The sequence below is a fragment of the Trematomus bernacchii genome, unplaced genomic scaffold (assembly GCF_902827165.1).
Source record: "Trematomus bernacchii unplaced genomic scaffold, fTreBer1.1, whole genome shotgun sequence".
Taxonomy (NCBI): Eukaryota; Metazoa; Chordata; class Actinopteri; order Perciformes; family Nototheniidae; genus Trematomus; species Trematomus bernacchii.
Genome location: NW_022987697.1, coordinates 131,780 through 151,170, shown reverse-complemented (window position 1 = coordinate 151,170; position 19,391 = coordinate 131,780). Strand labels below are relative to the sequence as shown.

At 39.7% G+C, this 19,391-nt stretch overlaps 2 protein-coding genes across 2 annotated transcripts; both read right to left on the bottom strand.

Moving 5' to 3' along the window:
• Positions 1-454: 454 nt before the first annotated feature.
• Positions 455-1,339, bottom strand: LOC117489295 (olfactory receptor 1030-like). Its single transcript, XM_034138502.1, has one exon. It carries the CDS (start codon positions 1,334-1,336, stop codon positions 467-469), a length of 870 nt encoding a protein of 289 aa, XP_033994393.1. The 5' UTR covers positions 1,337-1,339; the 3' UTR covers positions 455-466.
• A 14,454-nt stretch (positions 1,340-15,793) lies between these two features.
• Positions 15,794-16,750, bottom strand: LOC117489286 (olfactory receptor 10A6-like). The gene has a single exon (XM_034138493.1). The coding sequence runs from the start codon at positions 16,748-16,750 to the stop codon at positions 15,794-15,796; it is 957 nt and encodes a 318-aa protein (XP_033994384.1).
• Positions 16,751-19,391: the final 2,641 nt, after the last annotated feature.

Below are 19,391 nucleotides of genomic sequence, written 5' to 3'. Positions count from 1 at the left end.
TAAAATAGACACTACAAAGATGAATTGTGATACAGGCTTGTTTATTTCTCCTTGTTAATTTTGGTTACACCAAATACCAAAAGTCCAGAAACATCACCCCCCCACAAAGTGATTTATAACATGATGCTTGTTCACACTGCACAGTTCACACTACAGAGGACTATCCACATGATATGTTATAGAGACATCATTAAATGTACTATCAATCCCTATATATATATATATATATATACTTTACATTTAGTTTTAAATGTATAGAAAGGCAATATATTAATATAGGTTTATATTTTCACTGTGTTTACATTAAGGTGACATTTGTCTGTTCATTAATGAATATTGGAATGCATGTGTATATATAATAAATACTACAAACAGTATGAACATAGTACACATTTTACCCATTCAATTAAAATGTTTTAATTCCGCATTTTTCAAGACAAGATATTAAGATCCATTCACTGACACTTTAGTTATTAGACCTACCAGACAGAAGTTTATAACGGAGCACATGTTTACATATGTTTCGTATTTTTGACATTTGCAGTCCGTACATGACAGGGTTCATTAGTGGCTGTATGATGAGAAAATACAGTGACAGAATAATACGCAGCACACTGGGAACACCGCTCATATCAAATCTACTCTGAAGTACTTGAAAGCAGCAGCCGAAAGAGAAGTTGAGGAGGGAAACAAGGTGAGGTGTGCAGGTACTGACAGCTTTCTGTCTGGTCTGTTTGGAACCAGAGAAACACACTCTGAGGATCTTAATGTACGAGAAGAGGATTGGAAACAAAGGGACAAAAACAGATAAAGCAATGTTAAAAAGTCCATAAATGTTGTTCACCTGAGTGTCAGAACATGCCAACTTCACAACAGCATAGTTACTACAATACAAACCATTTATTATGTTTCCACACAGTGTCAAACGGATGCTTAAATATAAAGTTGTCGGGAACTTCACAAAAGAGTACAACCAAGGCAGAATAATGAAGATTACTGCTTTTTTAGAAGTAATACGTGTGTTATATTGCAGAGGATAACAGATAGCAAGATATCTGTCATAAGACATGAAGGTTAAATTGTAAAACTCAATACCTCCATATGTATGCAAGCAGAAAATCTGCAGGAAGCAGAGCGGTGCAGAAACAGTGTGAATGTCAGAGAGGATCTGAACCAGAAGGAATGGAAACAACCCTGTACTACCATACAGTTCATTTACAAACAGGCTGCACATAAAAAGGTACATAGGTTCATGTAAGCTCCTGTTCACGCAGATAACCACAATCAGAGACGTGTTGGCAACAACAATCACAATGTACAACATGGCAGTTATCATGAAACACAAGTACCTCAAATATCCAATATTCAAATAAGCTCCAAGAATGAAATAGGATACAGTTTCTGAAGTTAAATTGGACATCATTCTTAAAGGTTAAACGCTAATATATCTGAGCACATTTGAACTTCACAGTCTTAACTTACCATCCCCCCCGGAGTGTGTCAGGAACTGTAAATGAATGCAACATGAGCACATCACACACAGTGCAGTGTTTCTCACCTGCTGTGCTGCAGACTGCTGCAGTCCCTTCTGTCAGCTGCAGAGACTTCTGCTGCTTTAAAACTTCCAGAACACCAGAACCCAACAGGCCAGCCCCCTTACCATCAGGACCCAGACCAGCCTATCATCAAGAAAGTCATGTTTGGAGCAGCTCAATCTTTAGTTGACACATGTAAATGGTAAAAAATGGTGTGTTTTGCTTTGACCTATCAACTATTCTTTTGCAATATAGCGTAACAAATGACATGGGGTTTTCCGTCCAAAGTGTAAGTGATCTATTCTTTAGGAGGAGATTGTAAAAGTTTTCTAAAAATACAGGAAAAAAGCACATTATGATGGTCTACTTCTGGTTAGGCTGGCCTTATGGAAGCCAATTTGATATGTTTGTAATGATAAGAGCTTTGTGTGTATTGAATTGGTAAAATCATTGTCGTCGGTTAAACCATTTCTTTAAACCTCTGGACAATCTTCTAAGATACAATCCTTATGTCGCCGGTTAAAACCTTAACTGCCCTCTTCAGTTGCAACACAAAATTCTTCGAGAGTGCTTCTATGGTGAACTACCCAGTAAAACCCTGTTATTATTTTCCCTCTCACTGTGGCTGACTTTATATCCTGTCAGCAGAAGCAGAATAAAATGCACACCCATTAGTCTACTATGTGTATAAGTGTCATTTTCTTCCGATGGAGTGAATTTCCAGACTTGCCTCAGATTGTACAGTCAAAGTCAATTACTCCTGAGTTAAACCCGTCTTTCTTCTACTAAATAGTGACACCTATAGAGTGGTGCAGGAACGAGTGCTAAAACCCAGAAGTGAGTTAGCATTTTACCACTTCCGGTTCCCTCGTCTCAGAGTCAAAGGTTTTTTGAACTAGTTTTTAGAAAATAGCTGGAAATGAGGTCTGTGGTTGACACAAATGTAAGAGACGGATCACGTTTTGTTCTACGACATTAAATACATCAGCAGTATATTCACGAATGCGCATGTGCGGAAGTAGTGTGGGAAGTCTGAGAGCTCCCGTATCAAACCTTTTGAAACATCAGGTTATGATCAGATGAGCAAGTTGTTCAGTCAAAGTTTATAGTGAAATACGATGCGGGGAATGTAATGCCATCGAAGAAAGCAAACAAAAAGGCTAAAGTGCCATTGAATGACAGCAGCGGTCTTTCGGGAGTGAGTGACACACAAGCAGCAGAGGAGAACGCCATGGAAAGCGGGGCCTCGCAGGTGAACCACTCGGAGCTGTTGGCACTAATACGCTCCATAATAAGAGAGGAGATAGGGGCTGCTTTCGAGAGATTCCAGCCGCAGCTTGATGCTTTAAAGGGAGAACTTGACTCATGTTGTCAGAAGCTCGGTGATATGGAGGAGGGGCTGACCGACATGGATTGTAGGGTTGCTATACTCAAAACCGCAAATGGCAATCTAAAGAAGGAAAACAAAGAGTTTAAAGACAAAATAGAGAGAATGGAGATTCAAAGCAGAAGGTTTAATCTACGTGTGATTGGACTGAAAACGGACATTGAGAAGAGCGATCCCATTGCCTTTGTGACAAACATTTTAAATGAGGTGTTCGGAAGTGAGCTCTCATGTGAACCGGCAGTCGAGATTGCATACAGGTTTGGGCAGGGGACTGACTTGAGACCCAGACCTATGATTGTCACTATGCAGAGATATCAAGCTAAGGAAGCTATCTTGAAGCTGGCAAGAAGCAAGGGAGAGATTATTTTCCGTGACATGCGAGTGAAGATATTTCCTGATATTACTCCGGATATTGCCAGGAAGAGAGCCCTATTCAATGACGTCAGGATGCGCAAGGCTGAGGTGAGGCATGGACTATTGTTCCCCGCAACGCTCATCGTAACCTTCAATGGACAAACCAAACTTTATCGGAACTGTAGTGAAGCTGAGCGTTTCTATAAAACAGTGATAAGCCCGGTTTCAGTTCAAACCAGAAATGAAGGTGGGAAATGACTGATTGACATGACCTGATAGATGGTATGATTATGTATATTAGGAGAAGAAATGAATTGTATTATGAAAATGGGAATTAATTTCTTGTGGGCCAATATTCACTGGTCTATGAGTTATCTACTCATTTATTTGAACTTATTTACTTCATCAACTGCGAGTATGAAATTAGGTTTATTAGATTTTGAATAGAGACCAATCTTAACTGGTCTCTATTGTTGTTCATTCCTCTTAAAATGTAATTTTTATTTATTAATTAGATCTTGTGTTGCGAGAAATTACCATTAATCTATTTCATACTATAATCTAAAAATGTTTTGCAGCTACCAGGAGGTTCGTCTAATTGAGCGAGTGAGTATGCACATTTATAGCAATCTATGTGCAGATACATGTTGGGTTATGTATGTGATGGTGTGTGCGGTTGAAATTGTGTTACATGTATGTTTTAGTTCAGCTCTCAATTTGATAGGAAGTGAAAAAGAGATAACATTTAAATTGCCATCTTAATGTCGAAGAAGTTACCAAGTAAAGGGCTCAAATTGGCTCATATAAATATATGTAGTCTAAGAAATAAAGTGTCTGAGATAGAGGAAATATTATCATGTGGTATTCATTTGTTAGCAATATCTGAAACTCACTTAGATGACACATTTAATGACGCTGCAGTGGACATTGATGGATATAGTATATTTAGAAAGGACAGAAATGCATATGGAGGTGGGGTGGCACCATTCAAAAGCAAATACCAGCTAAAGTGAGATATGATTTGATGTCTGCTGATATTGAAGTACTTGGGTTGCAAATTAATTTACCACAATTGAAACCTTTGTTGGTAGGATGTCGTTACAGACCTCCAAATGCAAACCTAATTTATTTAGACAAATTATGTGAAATGTTAGATAAAGTTTGTGATCTTGACAGAGAGATTTAAACATTGACTGGAATATGTTGTACTGTGCCCTTAAAAACAAGCTGCAGACAATAATGTAACTTGGTACAAATGGTGACTAAACCTACTAGGATACAGATGGAGCATCTTATTTCAGACTCCAGCTTACTGCTTCCTGCCTACTACCTGCCAGTTACCTGCCTAAGATCTGCCAAAGACCAGTATCTGGGAATGTTAAGCCCTCCCACTATTTTCCAAGAGGGCGTTGCCAGATTTTCAATTTCAGGATTTAACCAGGAGATGGCGCTTCCTTCACAAAAACAGGAAGACAACTTTCATGGACTTTCAGTTTCAGTTTCAGTTTTCAAAGAGCATTTGAACACATCAATATTTTAGATCAAATGAAGTATATCTAATCTTGTAATTCAATAATATATAGTCTTTATATATTAAATAACTATGGCCAAACTAAGACTTAGTTTTTCACAAGAGAAAATGCAGATATTATATAAAAAACTAAAGTTAAAATCTTGTTTTTAATGCCCCAAGAGCAATAAAAACACTTGGTAAAAAAATCCTGAGTGAGGCTTTCATAAATTGCATTTAGCTGACGCTTTTATCCAAAGCGACTTACTATTTAATAAATGATAAATGATTATTCATAACAAATATGAGTGATGTGTGATTATTATTCATGCTATATACTGATATAGGGCTAAGTAAGCAATCAATCCTGCAAATTAACCCTTAGTTGTTCAATATATTTATTCAGACAATGTGAGTAGAAATACAGAAATTCTGCTCCCACCTAAGGCCAACGTTGCAATATTACAACATTTCCCTAAAAACTTACCAAAACGTATCTTTGTAGGAGAAAAAACAAAAATAATTTAAGTTACTTCCATAAAACTGGATTATCTTAAGAGTCACAGTCTTAAAGAAAATCTGTTCAGAAAAAGTACTTAACTTTCTACCAGTTGTAAAGTTGTCATACATAAAACTGTATCCAAAAAGTAAGTGAAAGACAACGGGAGAAAAATAAAAGTGTTAAAATCACCAACTCCCCTTTTAGAGTCACAGTCTTTAAGAAAATACATTTGTTACAAAATAATTGACATTCTATCAGTTGCCAAATGTTCCTACATAAAAGTGTATCAAAAAAGTATCTTGGTAGCTGAAAATAACTCAAATATCAGAGAAAACCTACATTATTTAACTGTACAAGTGTTTTTAAAAAAACGGGGTATTAAAGAAACCCCCATTCCTTACAAAGTACTTCATATTATACCCTTTTGTTAAGTGTTGCATACATCAAAGTGTATCTAAAAGTATCTTGGTAACACAAGAAAAGAGAAAAAAGTCAAAATCTGCCTTGTGCCAGTAAATAAGTGTTAAAAATCACAAACTTGCCTTTTAGAGAAACAGTCTTTAAGAAAAAATCTAATCAGACAATGTACTTCATTTTCTAGTTTTAAGGTTTTGCATACCTCAAAGTGTGTCTAAAAGTATCTTGGCAAGAGAAAAAAGCCAAAATCTGCCTTGTGTCAGTGAATAAGTGTTAAAATCACAAACTTGCCTTTTAGAGTCACAGTCTTTAACCTGTTTCACGCCTTCCCCCCGGTACCGGGCGGATAAACGCGTCATTTGCAGGAAACAACGTCTAAGGAATCTTAATATTGAATAAAACTATGAATGTGTTATATCCATGTAACGGGAAGAAACTCAGCTAACTGATCTTTTTAATTTTTTTTTTCAAAAAAAAACCCACAATGCTAGCACTCAGCCTCTGAATTAGCCTCGATCGAAAAAACGGGACCGACTAAGACACATAAACTCACTCAGAACTCCCTTATTACTTATCCTAGATGCACAACCAAACACTATTTTTTGGTGTCCTGGAGACACTGAATCTAACGGTGCCCACCTCAACACTCAGTGATAAACATTCGCGACGCTATCAACGAAAGCGTACATCATCACATGTGGAGCTAAGAAGCTAAACACGTAAATATATCTTACCTTGGTCAAAAGTGGTCTTCAATGGCATTAAAACGATAAAAAAACGATGCTGCAGTTAATCCATAGGTTCATCCTATGTGTCTGTGCCTTCTTTGAAATTATTTCTGATAATCCATAAGCAATACAACTGCGTTTTAGTTTCCAAACTCCAGAAGGAGACATTCCTCCAGTTTAGTTTCGCTTTCCACACGCGAAGCGGCAACATTTTTTCTTTACAACCTGTCTGGGTGGGAGCCTCCTCCTTCGATTCTATTGGCTCTAACGGTCACAAGGGTATGTCAACCAACCAGATTGAGCAAGGGGGGCCAGAGATAGGTCAAATCCACCCAAATGACCCCAGATGGCCCAGTTTTTGGCTAAATCTCTCTAAAAAGGTCAAATTTCACTTGTTTTGCATCAATCTTGATACAGGGTACTTATTATATGTTGTACTTTGGATTCCTAAAGCTTTTAGTCTACTAACCCATCATCCAAGGGTAGTTTTCACTATCTGTAAAAAATAATTTTTGGACGGACACTATAATTTACAGTTTTTTACTATGTAAAATCTGAATTTTCTTTAAAATAAAAAACATTTATATTGATTCTGACACTTCTACATCCAACTCACAGGTTTATCATTACTTTGAGAAAAGATTATTAATTTAACCCTTTTAGAAGGGAAGATATGGTAATTTGTTCTGGGAATGTCATTTTCGAGCCTGAGACCTGAAAAACAGGCTCAGAGTGGAACAGGTTAAGAAAATAAATGTTTTACAAAGTGATTGACATTCTACCAGTTGTAGAGTTTTCAGACAACAAACTGTATCTAAAAGTATCTTGGTAGCAGAAAAAAAGCAAAAATCAGTAAAGTCATCAACAACGACATTGTTTAGCTGGATTGTCTTACTTAAATCAAAAAGCTGCCATTAAGAGTCACATTCTTAAATAACATCTATTTAGACAAAGTATTTGATTTTTCTAGTTTTAACTTTTTGCATACCTCAAAGTGTATCTAAAAGTATCTTGGCAAGAGAAAAAAGCCTAAATCTGCCGAGTGTCAGTAGAAAAGTGTTAAAATCACAAAACTTGCTTTTTAAAGTCACAGTCTTTAAGAAAATAAATGTGTTACATCAAAAGGCTAGTTAGATTAGACAACAAAGGATCGACTACAGGGGGGAATATCACACCTGCACGTGATAACACCTCACCTCACCCCAAATACTATGACCAAGTATGCCTGTATTCACCCTCTGACCTACAAGCTAAGGCCCCGGCTCCACGAGGACGGAAACTGGTTGAATCCGCATATTTCTCATGCGTATAGCCCTCTAAGCTCCACGACGCCGTAAGGGAAACGTAGAAACAGACCCCGCAAACGACAACGGGTCCAAAGGTGGATAGATCTGGGAACTGAGCGCTCTGGGGGGTCCAACGGGGCCGTGGAGTCGCCTATACGGTCATTCGTTTTCATAGCCCCGCCTCTCCCTGCCTCTCCCCCGCGGGGTTGCTATCGTGCTTCAGTCGCTACTGACCATGCTACAGTTCTTTGTGCAACATCTACAGGAGCTCCTCCTTGAATTCAGATTATTTATCTTTATCTCGATATGGACATAAACGCGAGTGAAGTCTAATCTGACAGGACGGAGACACGCAGCTCCTCCCGCTGTGATGCAGCGGGAGCAAAACACACACTTCAAGTCAGATCATCACCCTTAGCTATTTTAATTACCTCTCAAACTACCTAAACTAGTTATAAATATGTTCATTTTTACTGTCGGGTCACTCATTACAGGATCAGCTGCTGCATGAGACAGACACTGACGCTGTGAGAAGAGAGGAAAAGAGACAGGCTCTGTGTATTTGATGATTATATATCATTATATCGTCGTTATTCATTTGTTTTAAAGCTCAATAAATAACAATGAAGACCTTTGACCGGCACTTTTATAATTTTGTCCGGAAGATTTAAACTTTAACACACGCTGACCGGCGAAAAACTCTGCCCGGTTCTGTCGGCCCCCACCGCGGAGAATACACAGAAGTGCAGCCATGACAACCATTCTTCTTCGCTGCTTTTGTGGAGGAAGTTGCTGCTTTTGTGGAGGAAGTTACAGCGCCACGTACAGGTTCGGCATATGTACTGCAGCTTTTCCAGCGTTTGGATGTAAACGGAGCCGTCTCGTGGAGCTTGACACAATCCGGTGTATATTGCGTGGGGACGGAAGGTTTTTTGCGGTTGCATTTGCGTTACTCCGATGCGTTTTGCCGTATTTGTCCTCGTGGAGCCGGGGCCTAAATCTGCCTAGTGTCAGTAGAAAAGTGTTAAAATTACAAACTTGCCTTTTAGAGTCACATTCTTAAATGACATCTATTTAGACAAATGATTTCATTTTTTCTAGTTTTAACTTTTTGCATACATAAACGTGTATCCTACAGTTCCTTTGTGAGAGAATTACGCACAAATCTGTCATATCAAAACATTCTATTGCAGTATTTTATCTGTTTTATGTGCTATATATATATATATATATATATATATATATATATATATATATATATATATATATATATATATATATATATATATATATATATATATATATATATATATATATATATTTGTTGCACTGTTGGAGGAGCCTGTGACCTATGTTTTTCATTGACATATCTACACTATAGCTAATGGGCATATGCCATAAAGCCTTGAAACTTGGTGATTGACAAAAGAAACTCAATTCATTACAAATTAATGAATATTTGACCAGGTTATAAAGTTTGGCATCCATTAAAGTGTAACTATAAGTATCTTTGTAGGAGAAAAAACTAAAATCATTTAAGTTATTTCCAGAAAACTGGAATGTCTTACTAAAATCCCAAAGTGCCTTTAAGAGTCACAGTCTTAAAGAAAATCTGTTCGTCTTAGTGGGGTCCTTAGTTTTGGATGATTTGCTGAGTGGGGTGGGACTTATTGCGTTGAGTGGCGGGAGTCATCTGTAGAAATGAGAGTTTCTTTCACCCGTATAATGTCCCTCGCTGTTTGACTCTTTTTAAAAAGTTATTTTTCATCTATCATTTTCAACCAAGCAGCATTAGGTCAAATTTAATAATAAGTAATAGTTTGTCACGATTTTACGGGAAAAAGTCAGAGCGCGATGTCACATCTTAAAGACAGCTTGAACTGGATAGATGGTTAGTCTTTTTCAAACATACCATACGTTCTGCATGTTAGTATATTTGGCCAATCGGGTTAGGCCCTACTGCCCCACTCCCTCAATAGGGAAGTCACGCTTTGGGAAGAGGTGTTTAATTTGACAGATCTGACTTGATTGTTGTTGTGATGGCTGAAGGAAGAGGGACGGGGAGGAAAATTCAGAGGGTGAAGAAGCAGAAAAATAACTTGTAAAACGGACAGCACGTCAGTTTCAGGAAAGATGACACCGGTTTTATGCATGACATGCCAAATAACCTGAAGCCCTACAAAAAAAAAGTACAAGTATATTGTGTTGAAAATATCGCAAAAAGTTGTAATATTGTATAATGTAATAGCTGCATGTTGTATTTTGATAAAAATCACTGTATATTCAAAAATATAAAGGAAAAAGGAGAGAAAAACAAATATCACAGTATGTTGAAAAATATGAAAAAAGTAATGTTGTGTTAAAATAACATGAAAGAAATCAAAGTAAAGCATCTAAAAACATATATTTAAAAAAAGTAATGTTAGTCAAGTAGTTCATTACAAATGAATGAATATTTTACCAAGTTATAAAGTTTTCCATACATAAACGTATATCTTACAGTTCCTTTGTGAGAGAATTACGCACAAATCTGTCATATCAAAACATTCTATTGCAGTATTTTATCTGTTTTATGTGCTCTATATATATATATATATATATATATATATCATTTGTTGCACTGTTGGAGGAGCCTGTGACCTATGTTTTTCATTGACATATCTACACTGTAGCTAATGGGCATATGCCATAAAGCCTTGAAACTTGAAACTTAAAATTATCAAAAAACTGCATTGTCTCACTGAAAACAGCTCTAAAGAAAACCCAATTCCATACAAAGTACTTAACTTTCTACCAGTTGTAAAGTGTTGCTCACTTCAAAAGTGTATCTAAAAAGTATCTTAGTAACAAAAACAAAAGCAAAAAGCATTAATGTTAACAACGCCTCAAAGGGCGGACTCCTGAGTTCCGTAATGGCCCCCTACCATGGCACTTGGACTATTTACATCACCCAGGGCTCAACACCAGTAAATACACCTCTCTTTATCCGCTCTCCAAGCCTCCAATGGGTGTGATGGGAGACAGTCTCACACATCCAGACCACAGTTTACGTTTCTTTGCTTTTTGATGCAGGTTTCATGGACATTGCACATACGATGCCTGAACGACTCCACAATGCATCCACGATGGTTTCTTGATGCACAGCTTATTCTGATACAACGGTTGCACGGAGATCTCTGGAAGACACCAGAGTTAACACAGTCCAATCTGTTGAGGTCAACGTTGCTTTAACACTGCGGGGTCCATACGTTTCTCCATTCTTCAGATTGTAGAAATGTAGTTCATTCGCCATATAGTTGAACACATAACCCCAAACATCTCCATTTTCCAGACTCCATTTTTCATGAAGAGCCTCAGACGGAGGGGTTTGAACACGGCACAGATACTGCATCCGTTTCTTGACTGGCGCTCCCGACTGTCACAGGCGTCTCGCTGATTAAACCCATATCGATGCGTCTCTTTGCCATTTTCGTTTTTGAAAGTTTAGGTGACTTGGTGAGTGGAAATGACTGGCTTTTTATCTAGTTTGCACGGATTTCTTTTTTACCTAACTCCACCCCCACCTCTATCTTCTGACATCACAGCAAAAGGAAGGGTGACGGGGTTGGAGGAGGACGGGGGTGCGAGACAGTCTCACACAACTTCAAAGAGACTACCTTAATACTAGTTACAAACACTGATCAAAGGACATACATCATAGGGCTAATTAGATTGACATCAAAGGCTTATAAAACTCCGGTGTGATATCACACCTACATGTTACAACACCTCACCCCCTTACATCAAAGGACAGACATCAAAGGGCTAATTAGATTAGACAACAAAGGGCAGACATCAAAGGCTAATTAGATTAGACAACAAAGGATCTACTACAAGGGGGAATATCACACCTACATGTTACAACACCTCACCCCTCACATCAAAGGACAGACATCAAAGGGCTAATTAGATTAGACAACAAAGGGCAGACATCAAAGGCTAATTAGATTAGACAACAAAGGATCTACTACAAGGGGGAATATCACACCTACATGTTACAACACCTAACCCCTCACATCAAAGGACAGACATCAAAGGGCTTATTAGATTAGACAACAAAGGATCTACTACAAGGGGGAATATCACATCTACATGTTACAACACCTCACCCCTCACATCAGAGGATATCACACCTATCTGTGATATCACACCTACACGTGATAACACCTCGAACAAAGGGGTCCATTAGCATATCAAAGGAGGTCATTAGCATAAGTAGTAGTAGGTGTGACCTGTCACAGCACCTGTCACTTTTTATGCATACTAATGTGATTGAAACAGCATCAGTATAACTACTGCAGAGCCTTCCTGTCGGCAGCCGAGCACCCTGCATACCAAGCAGAGATGCAGTATGTGAGGACGCTCTCAACTGTAGAGCAATAGAAGGTCACCAGCAGCTTCTGATTCAGATGGTTCTTTCTGAGCAGTCTCAGGAAGTTCAGTCGTTGCTGGGCCTTCTTTATCACTGCCGTGGTGTTTGTGGACCAGGTGAGCGAGCTCCTGGGAGATGTGGACTCCCAGGAATTTAAATGAAGGCACCCTCTCTACACATCTACATAGTCCCCATTAATGTAGAGGGGGGCGTGGTCTATGCTGGTTCTCCTGAAATCGATAATGATTTCTTTAGTTTTTATTGAGTTTAGCAGTAGGTTGTTGACCGTGCACCACTCCGTCAGTTTCCGGACCTCCTCTCTTTAGGCTGTCTCATCACCTCCTGAGACGAGCTCGGGCCGGAACGCCGACAGGACACGAGGGGCCGGAGTGGGCCAGAACGCCGACAGGACACGAGGGGCCGGAGTGGGCCAGAACGCCGACAGGACACGAGGGGCCGGAGTGGGCCCAGGGAGCCGGAACTGGACTAAAGCAGGCGTGCAGTTTATCGGGAGGAGTTACAAAGTCACTTAAACATGCAGGCAGTGAGCTCCTTAACCAGGGCTTATCTGCAACTTCCTGGCGTGCCCTTGAAAGAGCAGCCTCCTGAGCCTCTTTACCATGAGCCCTGGAGAGGATAATTGACCAGCCTCATCCTCAAAAAATACTGCTAGGTCCATTTCTGGTGAGATCCTTCTGTCAGGGGTGAGCGAAGCAGGCAGGACCCAAATGCAGGAACAGATACGAGGTTAACAGAAAATACCTTTATTTCAAGGCTACAAGTAAACAGAGCAGAACTCTCTCCCCCGTGAACACAGTCAACAACAACAAGGATCTCACAAAGACTAACAGAAAAAGCAGAACTTAAATGCACACAGGACTAATCAAACAAACAAGACACAGGTGAGGAGGGAGGAGAAAGCACAGGGGCACAAGGTGAACACAATCGGGTAATCAGGCAGGAGGGAACACACAGACAGGAAGCAACAGGCAAGACGGGGGGTGAACACTTTTCAAACTAAAACAGGAAACCAAAAAGACAGATCTACACAGGACAAAAATAAAACACAGACAGTCATTTTCGAGCCTGAGACCTGAAAAACAGGCTCAGGGCTTAACAGGTTAACACCAACTGAAGAGGGCAGTTTATTTGACAACCGGCCACCTATGTGGATTTGCCTCGGAATTCTACCAGAAGAGGTACCTGTTAAGCCCTGAGCTTGTTTTTCAGGCCTCAGGCTCGAAAATGACATGCCCAGAACATATGACTATATCTTCACTTCTAAAAGGGGTAAATTAATAATGTTTTTTCTCAAAGCAATGAAAAACCTGTGAGTTGGATATAGAAAAGTCAAAATCAATATTGATTTTTTTGAAGTAAATTCAGATTCAACATAGTGAACAAATTTAAATTGTAGTGTCCGTCCAAAAGAAAATTACTTATAGTGAAAACCACCCTTGAATGATGGGATAGTAGACTAAAAGCTTTAGGAATCCAAACTATAACATATAATAAGTACCCTGTATTAACATTGATGCAAAACAAGTGCAATTTGACCTTTTTAGAGAGGTTTAGCAAAGGAAACCCACTTCTGGAGTCATTTGGGTGGATTTTCCATATCTCTGGCCCCCCTCGGTCGATTCTGATGATTGACACCTCTTTTGAACCGTTAGAGCCAATAGAATCGATGGGAGGTTCCTAAAATCCATCTAAACATTACCATTGGTAAATGCATGCCAGCACGCCCAAAACCGGAAGCTGGGTTGTATTCCTCACACACTATATGAAAACAACAACACATCTCCGTTTTTGAGGGGTTTTTGACAAAAATGGAATGATGGATTATCAGTAATCATTTCAAAGTAACACATGTTATAGTTTGGATTCCAAAAGGTTTTTGGCTACTTTCCCATCATTCAAGGGTGGTTTTTACTATAATGCAACTGAAGTGGGACAGTTGAAGAGGTTTTTTATGTATTTAATTTCACCGGCCACCTATGAGGATCTTCCACTGACTTCTGCCGGAAGAGGTTTTTTATGTAACTGAAGAGGGCCAGTTGAAGAGGTTTTTTATGTAACTGAAGAGGGCCAGTTGAAGAGGTTTTTTATGTAACTGAAGAGGGCCAGTTGAAGAGGTTTTTACGAAAGAAAATTAAAAAATGTAACCGGTGAATGAATGATTATATCTTAGAAGTTAACACCGGAAGGAAATAATTGTATGATTAGATGTAACGAGAGAAGGTAAACATCCTCTAAAAGTGTGGAACATTTCTTTGAATACAAATCACCACCCTTTTGGACTGGTATAACTTAAAATAATTCTGCAAGGGGTTTATCCTAAATTAATACATTTCAATATAATATATGGATCTGGTCAGTTCAGTAGCAGAGAGGGTTGATAATCAGTTTCAGCTGCTTTGGTGAAAGTAACAAAAGGTGCACTAGAAGGGCAACAACGAGACGACCCCCAAAACAGGAATGGTTTTCCAGGTGAAGGCATGATTATTTTTCCCCATTGAGATCTGATTTATTTTAAGTGTTCCTTTAATTGGTTTTGTTGTTGGATAGAGTGTGCAGCAGTGAGAGGTTCATGTTCAATGACTGGAGATTTTGTATCTGGTACAATACCAACAAGTTATAATAAACACACCTGTAGTACACTATTGGTTACTCGTGCAATACTTCAGGCTCACATTCATAAGATTTTTGTAAGTCTATGAAACAAATGAAGACTGGATGGGCTAAAATGGGAACCACCTCCAACATTGACAAAGGAAATTAAGTATGTGGTACCAACCCCAGTGAAATGCTTGATACCAATTCAATGCCCCGGTAAAGTAATTATTAGAGATACATTGAGTGATTGTGAAATCAGAATGTATTGCAGAACTTACAACATGGCCTTTATTGGCTAAAGGTAAAACTGGTCAATGTGTAAATTGGGAGAAGTTTATTTATTTATCTAACAGGGTCAGTGCTAATTTCATTTTGTTAATCAACGTTTCTGTAAATGTGCCAGACTTAGCCAAGTAGTTATTTTTCACCTGAGGTCCCTGGAGAGATTTTGATAGTCACCCTGCTTCACCTGCCGCCTCCACTTCAGACAGCTTATGAATAGGACTCCGGGTTACTGTGAGACTAAACAATACATTTTGATTCATAAAAAATCATAAAAAGGCTTAAAATGCATTCAAAGGCATTTGAAAATATATTTTTAATTACAATTCACCACCAGCTAGATAAAAAGAAGAGTCAATAAGAAATCTTACTTGAAAACGTACTGTCTGGCATCATATGGTGTTTCAAATATAATGTTTGGGTTGTTGTAGAAAAGTTATTTTGTAACGTCAAAGACAGAAGTTAATTTAGCTTTTGTATAACCATTTTATACATATTTTGCATTGAATTAATACATTTCATCCATTTTCTTTTGAAAGTTTAGCCTTTTTTATTATTGATATAGGTGTATATTACAATGTTACATTCTTATATTAAAATAACATGCTGGTGACATTTGTCTGTGAATTCATGAATGAATTACTTGAACGTTTTTCTCATTATAAAATTCAATGCTGAAATCATTTCTCTTCATCAGATCCCACATTATTCAGTTGCAATTTTTACCATTTTGTAAGAATATTTTTTGCAAAATTGTTAAACACTTCATCTTTTTCTGCCACCAGCCAACAATTTATAACAGAGCATATGTTTACATATGTTTCTTAGTTTTGACATTTGCAGTCCGTACATGACAGGGTTCATTAGTGGCTGTATGATGAGAAAATACAGTGACAGAATAATACGCAGCACACTGGGAACACCGCTCATATCAAATCTACTCTGAAGTATTTCAAAGCTGCAGCCAAAAGAGAAGTTGAGGAGGGAAACAAGGTGAGGTGTGCAGGTACTGACAGCTTTCTGTCTGGTCTGTTTGGAACCAGAGAAACACACTCTGAGGATCCTCATGTAAGAGAAGAGGATTGGAAACACAGGAACTAAGATTGAGAGAGAAACTGAAAAAAGTCCATAAATGTTGTTCACCTGAGTGTCAGAACATGCCAACTTCACAACAAGATAGTCATGACAATACAAACTGTTAATTATGTTTCCACAAAGTGTCAAACGGATGTTTAAAGATAAGGTTATCAAGAACTTCACAAAACAGTACAACCAAAGCAGAATAATAAGAATAGCTGCCTTGTTAGAAGTCATACGTGTGTTATATTGCAGAGGACAACAGATAGCAAGATATCTGTCATAAGACATGACGGCTAAATTACAAAATTGTATATTTGCATATGTGTACAAGCAGAAAATCTGCAGGAAGCAGAGCGGAGCAGAAACAGTGTGAATGTCAGAGAGGATCTGAACCAGAAGGAATGGAAACAACCCTGTACTACCATACAGTTCATTTACAAACAGGCTGCACAGAAAAAGGTACATAGGTTCATGTAAGCTCCTGTTCACGCAGATAACCACAATCAGAGATGTGTTGGCAACAACAATCACAATGTACAACATGGCAGTTATCATGAAACACAAGTACCTCAAATATCCAATATTCAAATAAGCTCCAAGAATGAAAAAGGATACAGTTAGTGAAGTTGAATTGGACATCATTCTTAAAGGTGAAAACATTAATATATCTGAGCACATTTGAACTTCACAGTGTTAACCTACCAATCCCCCACGGAGTGTGTCAGGAACTGTAAATTAATGCAACATGAGCACATCACACACAGTGCAATGTTTCTCACCTGCTGTGCTGCAGACTGCTGCAGTCCCTTCTGTCAGCTGCAGAGACTTCTGCTGCTTTAAAGCTTCCAGAACACCAGAACCCAACAGGCCAGGCCCCCTTACCATCAGGACCCAGACCAGCCTATTCATTAGATTAGATTAATATTAAACTCAAGGAGATGGAATTATGCATAATAAAATAGATTTATTGTCCAAAGTAAATCCAGAATAACAACACAAACGTCAGTCTTAAGGTCCCAGTGTCCTTGGCGTCATCCTGGATAGCTCCCTCTCATTTTCACCTCACATAAAAAACATCACAAGGGCTGCATTCTATTCTATTATAAAAAGATCTCCGGACTTCGCCCAACCCTCAATATAGTACCAAAGTTCTGGTTCACGCATTAGTCACATCCCACCTCGACTATGGTAATGCCACTCTCTCTGGCCTTCCCATCAAACTCCTCAATACATTCCAAATCATCCAGAATTCTGCTGCCCCAATCCTCACCGGCACCAAGTCCTCTGACCACATCATCCCCATCCTCATCCAACTGCACTGGCTCCCTGTTCAACACCAGATTGACTACAAAAACCTCCTGCTCAGCTACAAAGCCCTCCACAACCTGGTCCCCACCTATCTGGCAGACTTCCTTCAGGAGTACACCACCTCGCACTCCCTCCGCCGATTCTCTACTGGTCTGCTAGGCTGTAAGGCCAACAAGTGAGGTAGTAACGCAGGGCGCGATCGGGCACTGTATGGCGAGGCACTCCTTCTCCAGCGGTCGGCCCCCTCCACCTCCTGGGACAAAACGGACCCTCTGTTCAAGGTGTGAGTCTGCAAAACAAAAGGGAGGGACAAGTTGGGAGTGTACAGGAGTGGCTTGCCACACAGGGCTTTCTTAATCCTCTCAAACACCAGCTGAAGCCTCTCAGTTCTCTGCACCGGATCTGAAGCACCCTTTCGGGTCAGGTCGGTCAGGGGGCTGGTCAGCTAAGAAAAGGACGGGATGAACTACCCATGAACCTCCTGACCTATTTTTTCGTCTTGGCCACCGAACAGGTGGAAATGGCGGCGGTCCTCTCTACCCTGCCCACTGCCCAAGTGGTACCCCATACCGTACCTCCCTCCGCCCAACCGCACACTTCTTCGGGTTGGCCGTGAGCCCCGCCTGCCTCAGGGACTCGAGCACTGTCCCCAGCCGCTGCATATGCTGCTCCCATGTCTCTATAAATGATGACATCTTCTTCAAGTACGCAGCAGCATTTGCAGAGTGGGGACACAGGGCTTGATCCATGAGCCTCTGGAAGTTGACTGGGGCCTCAAACACTCCGAAAATAAGTGTTACAAATTGGTACAAACCATACGGAGTGGAGAAGGCCGTTTTTTTCTTCGAATCTGGAGATGGGGCAATCTGCCAATAGCCCTTGGTTAACTCCAGTGTTGTATAAAAGCGAACAGTGCCTAGCCGATCGAGGAGTTCGTCAACCCGAGGCATTGGACAAGCAACACATTTTGAGACCTCATTAGCCCTGCGATAGTCCACGAAAGGACTTTACGTACCAGCACAACGGGAGAACACCAGTCAGTGATGAACTCTTCTATCACTCCCATTTCTAGCATTGACTGGAGCCTCCTGACCTATTTACAAATTACAAAACAATTTTCCTTTTGTATTCAGACAGCCGATAGGACGGTGAATGCATCATCACGCCAGGGGGCGTTTCTATGTGGTGGTGAATGAGAGAGGTGCGCCCTGGCAGGGGGGAGAACACATGCCTTTGCAACGAGGCAACGTCTGCTCTCTGGCCCAGTGAGAGATGGTCTTCGCAACAGACCGGGGTTAATTGGTTTATTTTTATTACCTCCCGTCCCTACTCATCTCTCTCGATCACTGTGGTGGCCAGAGATGCAGACGCCACCTCCCTCCATGCTTTAACCTGTTAAGCCCCAAGCCTGTTTTTCAGGTTTCATGCTTGAAAATGACATGCCCAGAACAAATTACTATATCTTCACTTCTAAAACGGGTAAATTCATAATCTTTTTTCTCAAAGCAATGATACACCTGTGAGTTGGATGCAGAAAAGTCAGAATCAATATAGATGTTTTTATTTTAAAGTAAATTCAGATTGAACAAAAACCCATTACTTATAGTGAAAACCACCCTTGAATGATGGGATCGGAGACTAAAAGCTTTAGGAATCCAAACTATAACATATAAGTACCATGTATCAAGATTGATGCAAAACAAGTGACATTTTACCTTTTTAGAGAGGTTTAGAAAAAAAAACCCACCTCTGGGGTCATCTGGGTGTATTTGCCAAATCTCTGGAACCCATCGGTCGATTTTGATGATTGACACCACTTGTGAACCGTTAGAGCCAATAGAATCAAGGGGAAGTTCACAAATCCATCTAAACATTACCATTGGTGAATGAGAGTGATGCGCAGCCAGCATGCCCAAAACCGGAAGCTGGGTTATATCTCTCACAGGCTCCGCCCTCTACTGGACTCTATGGGTAC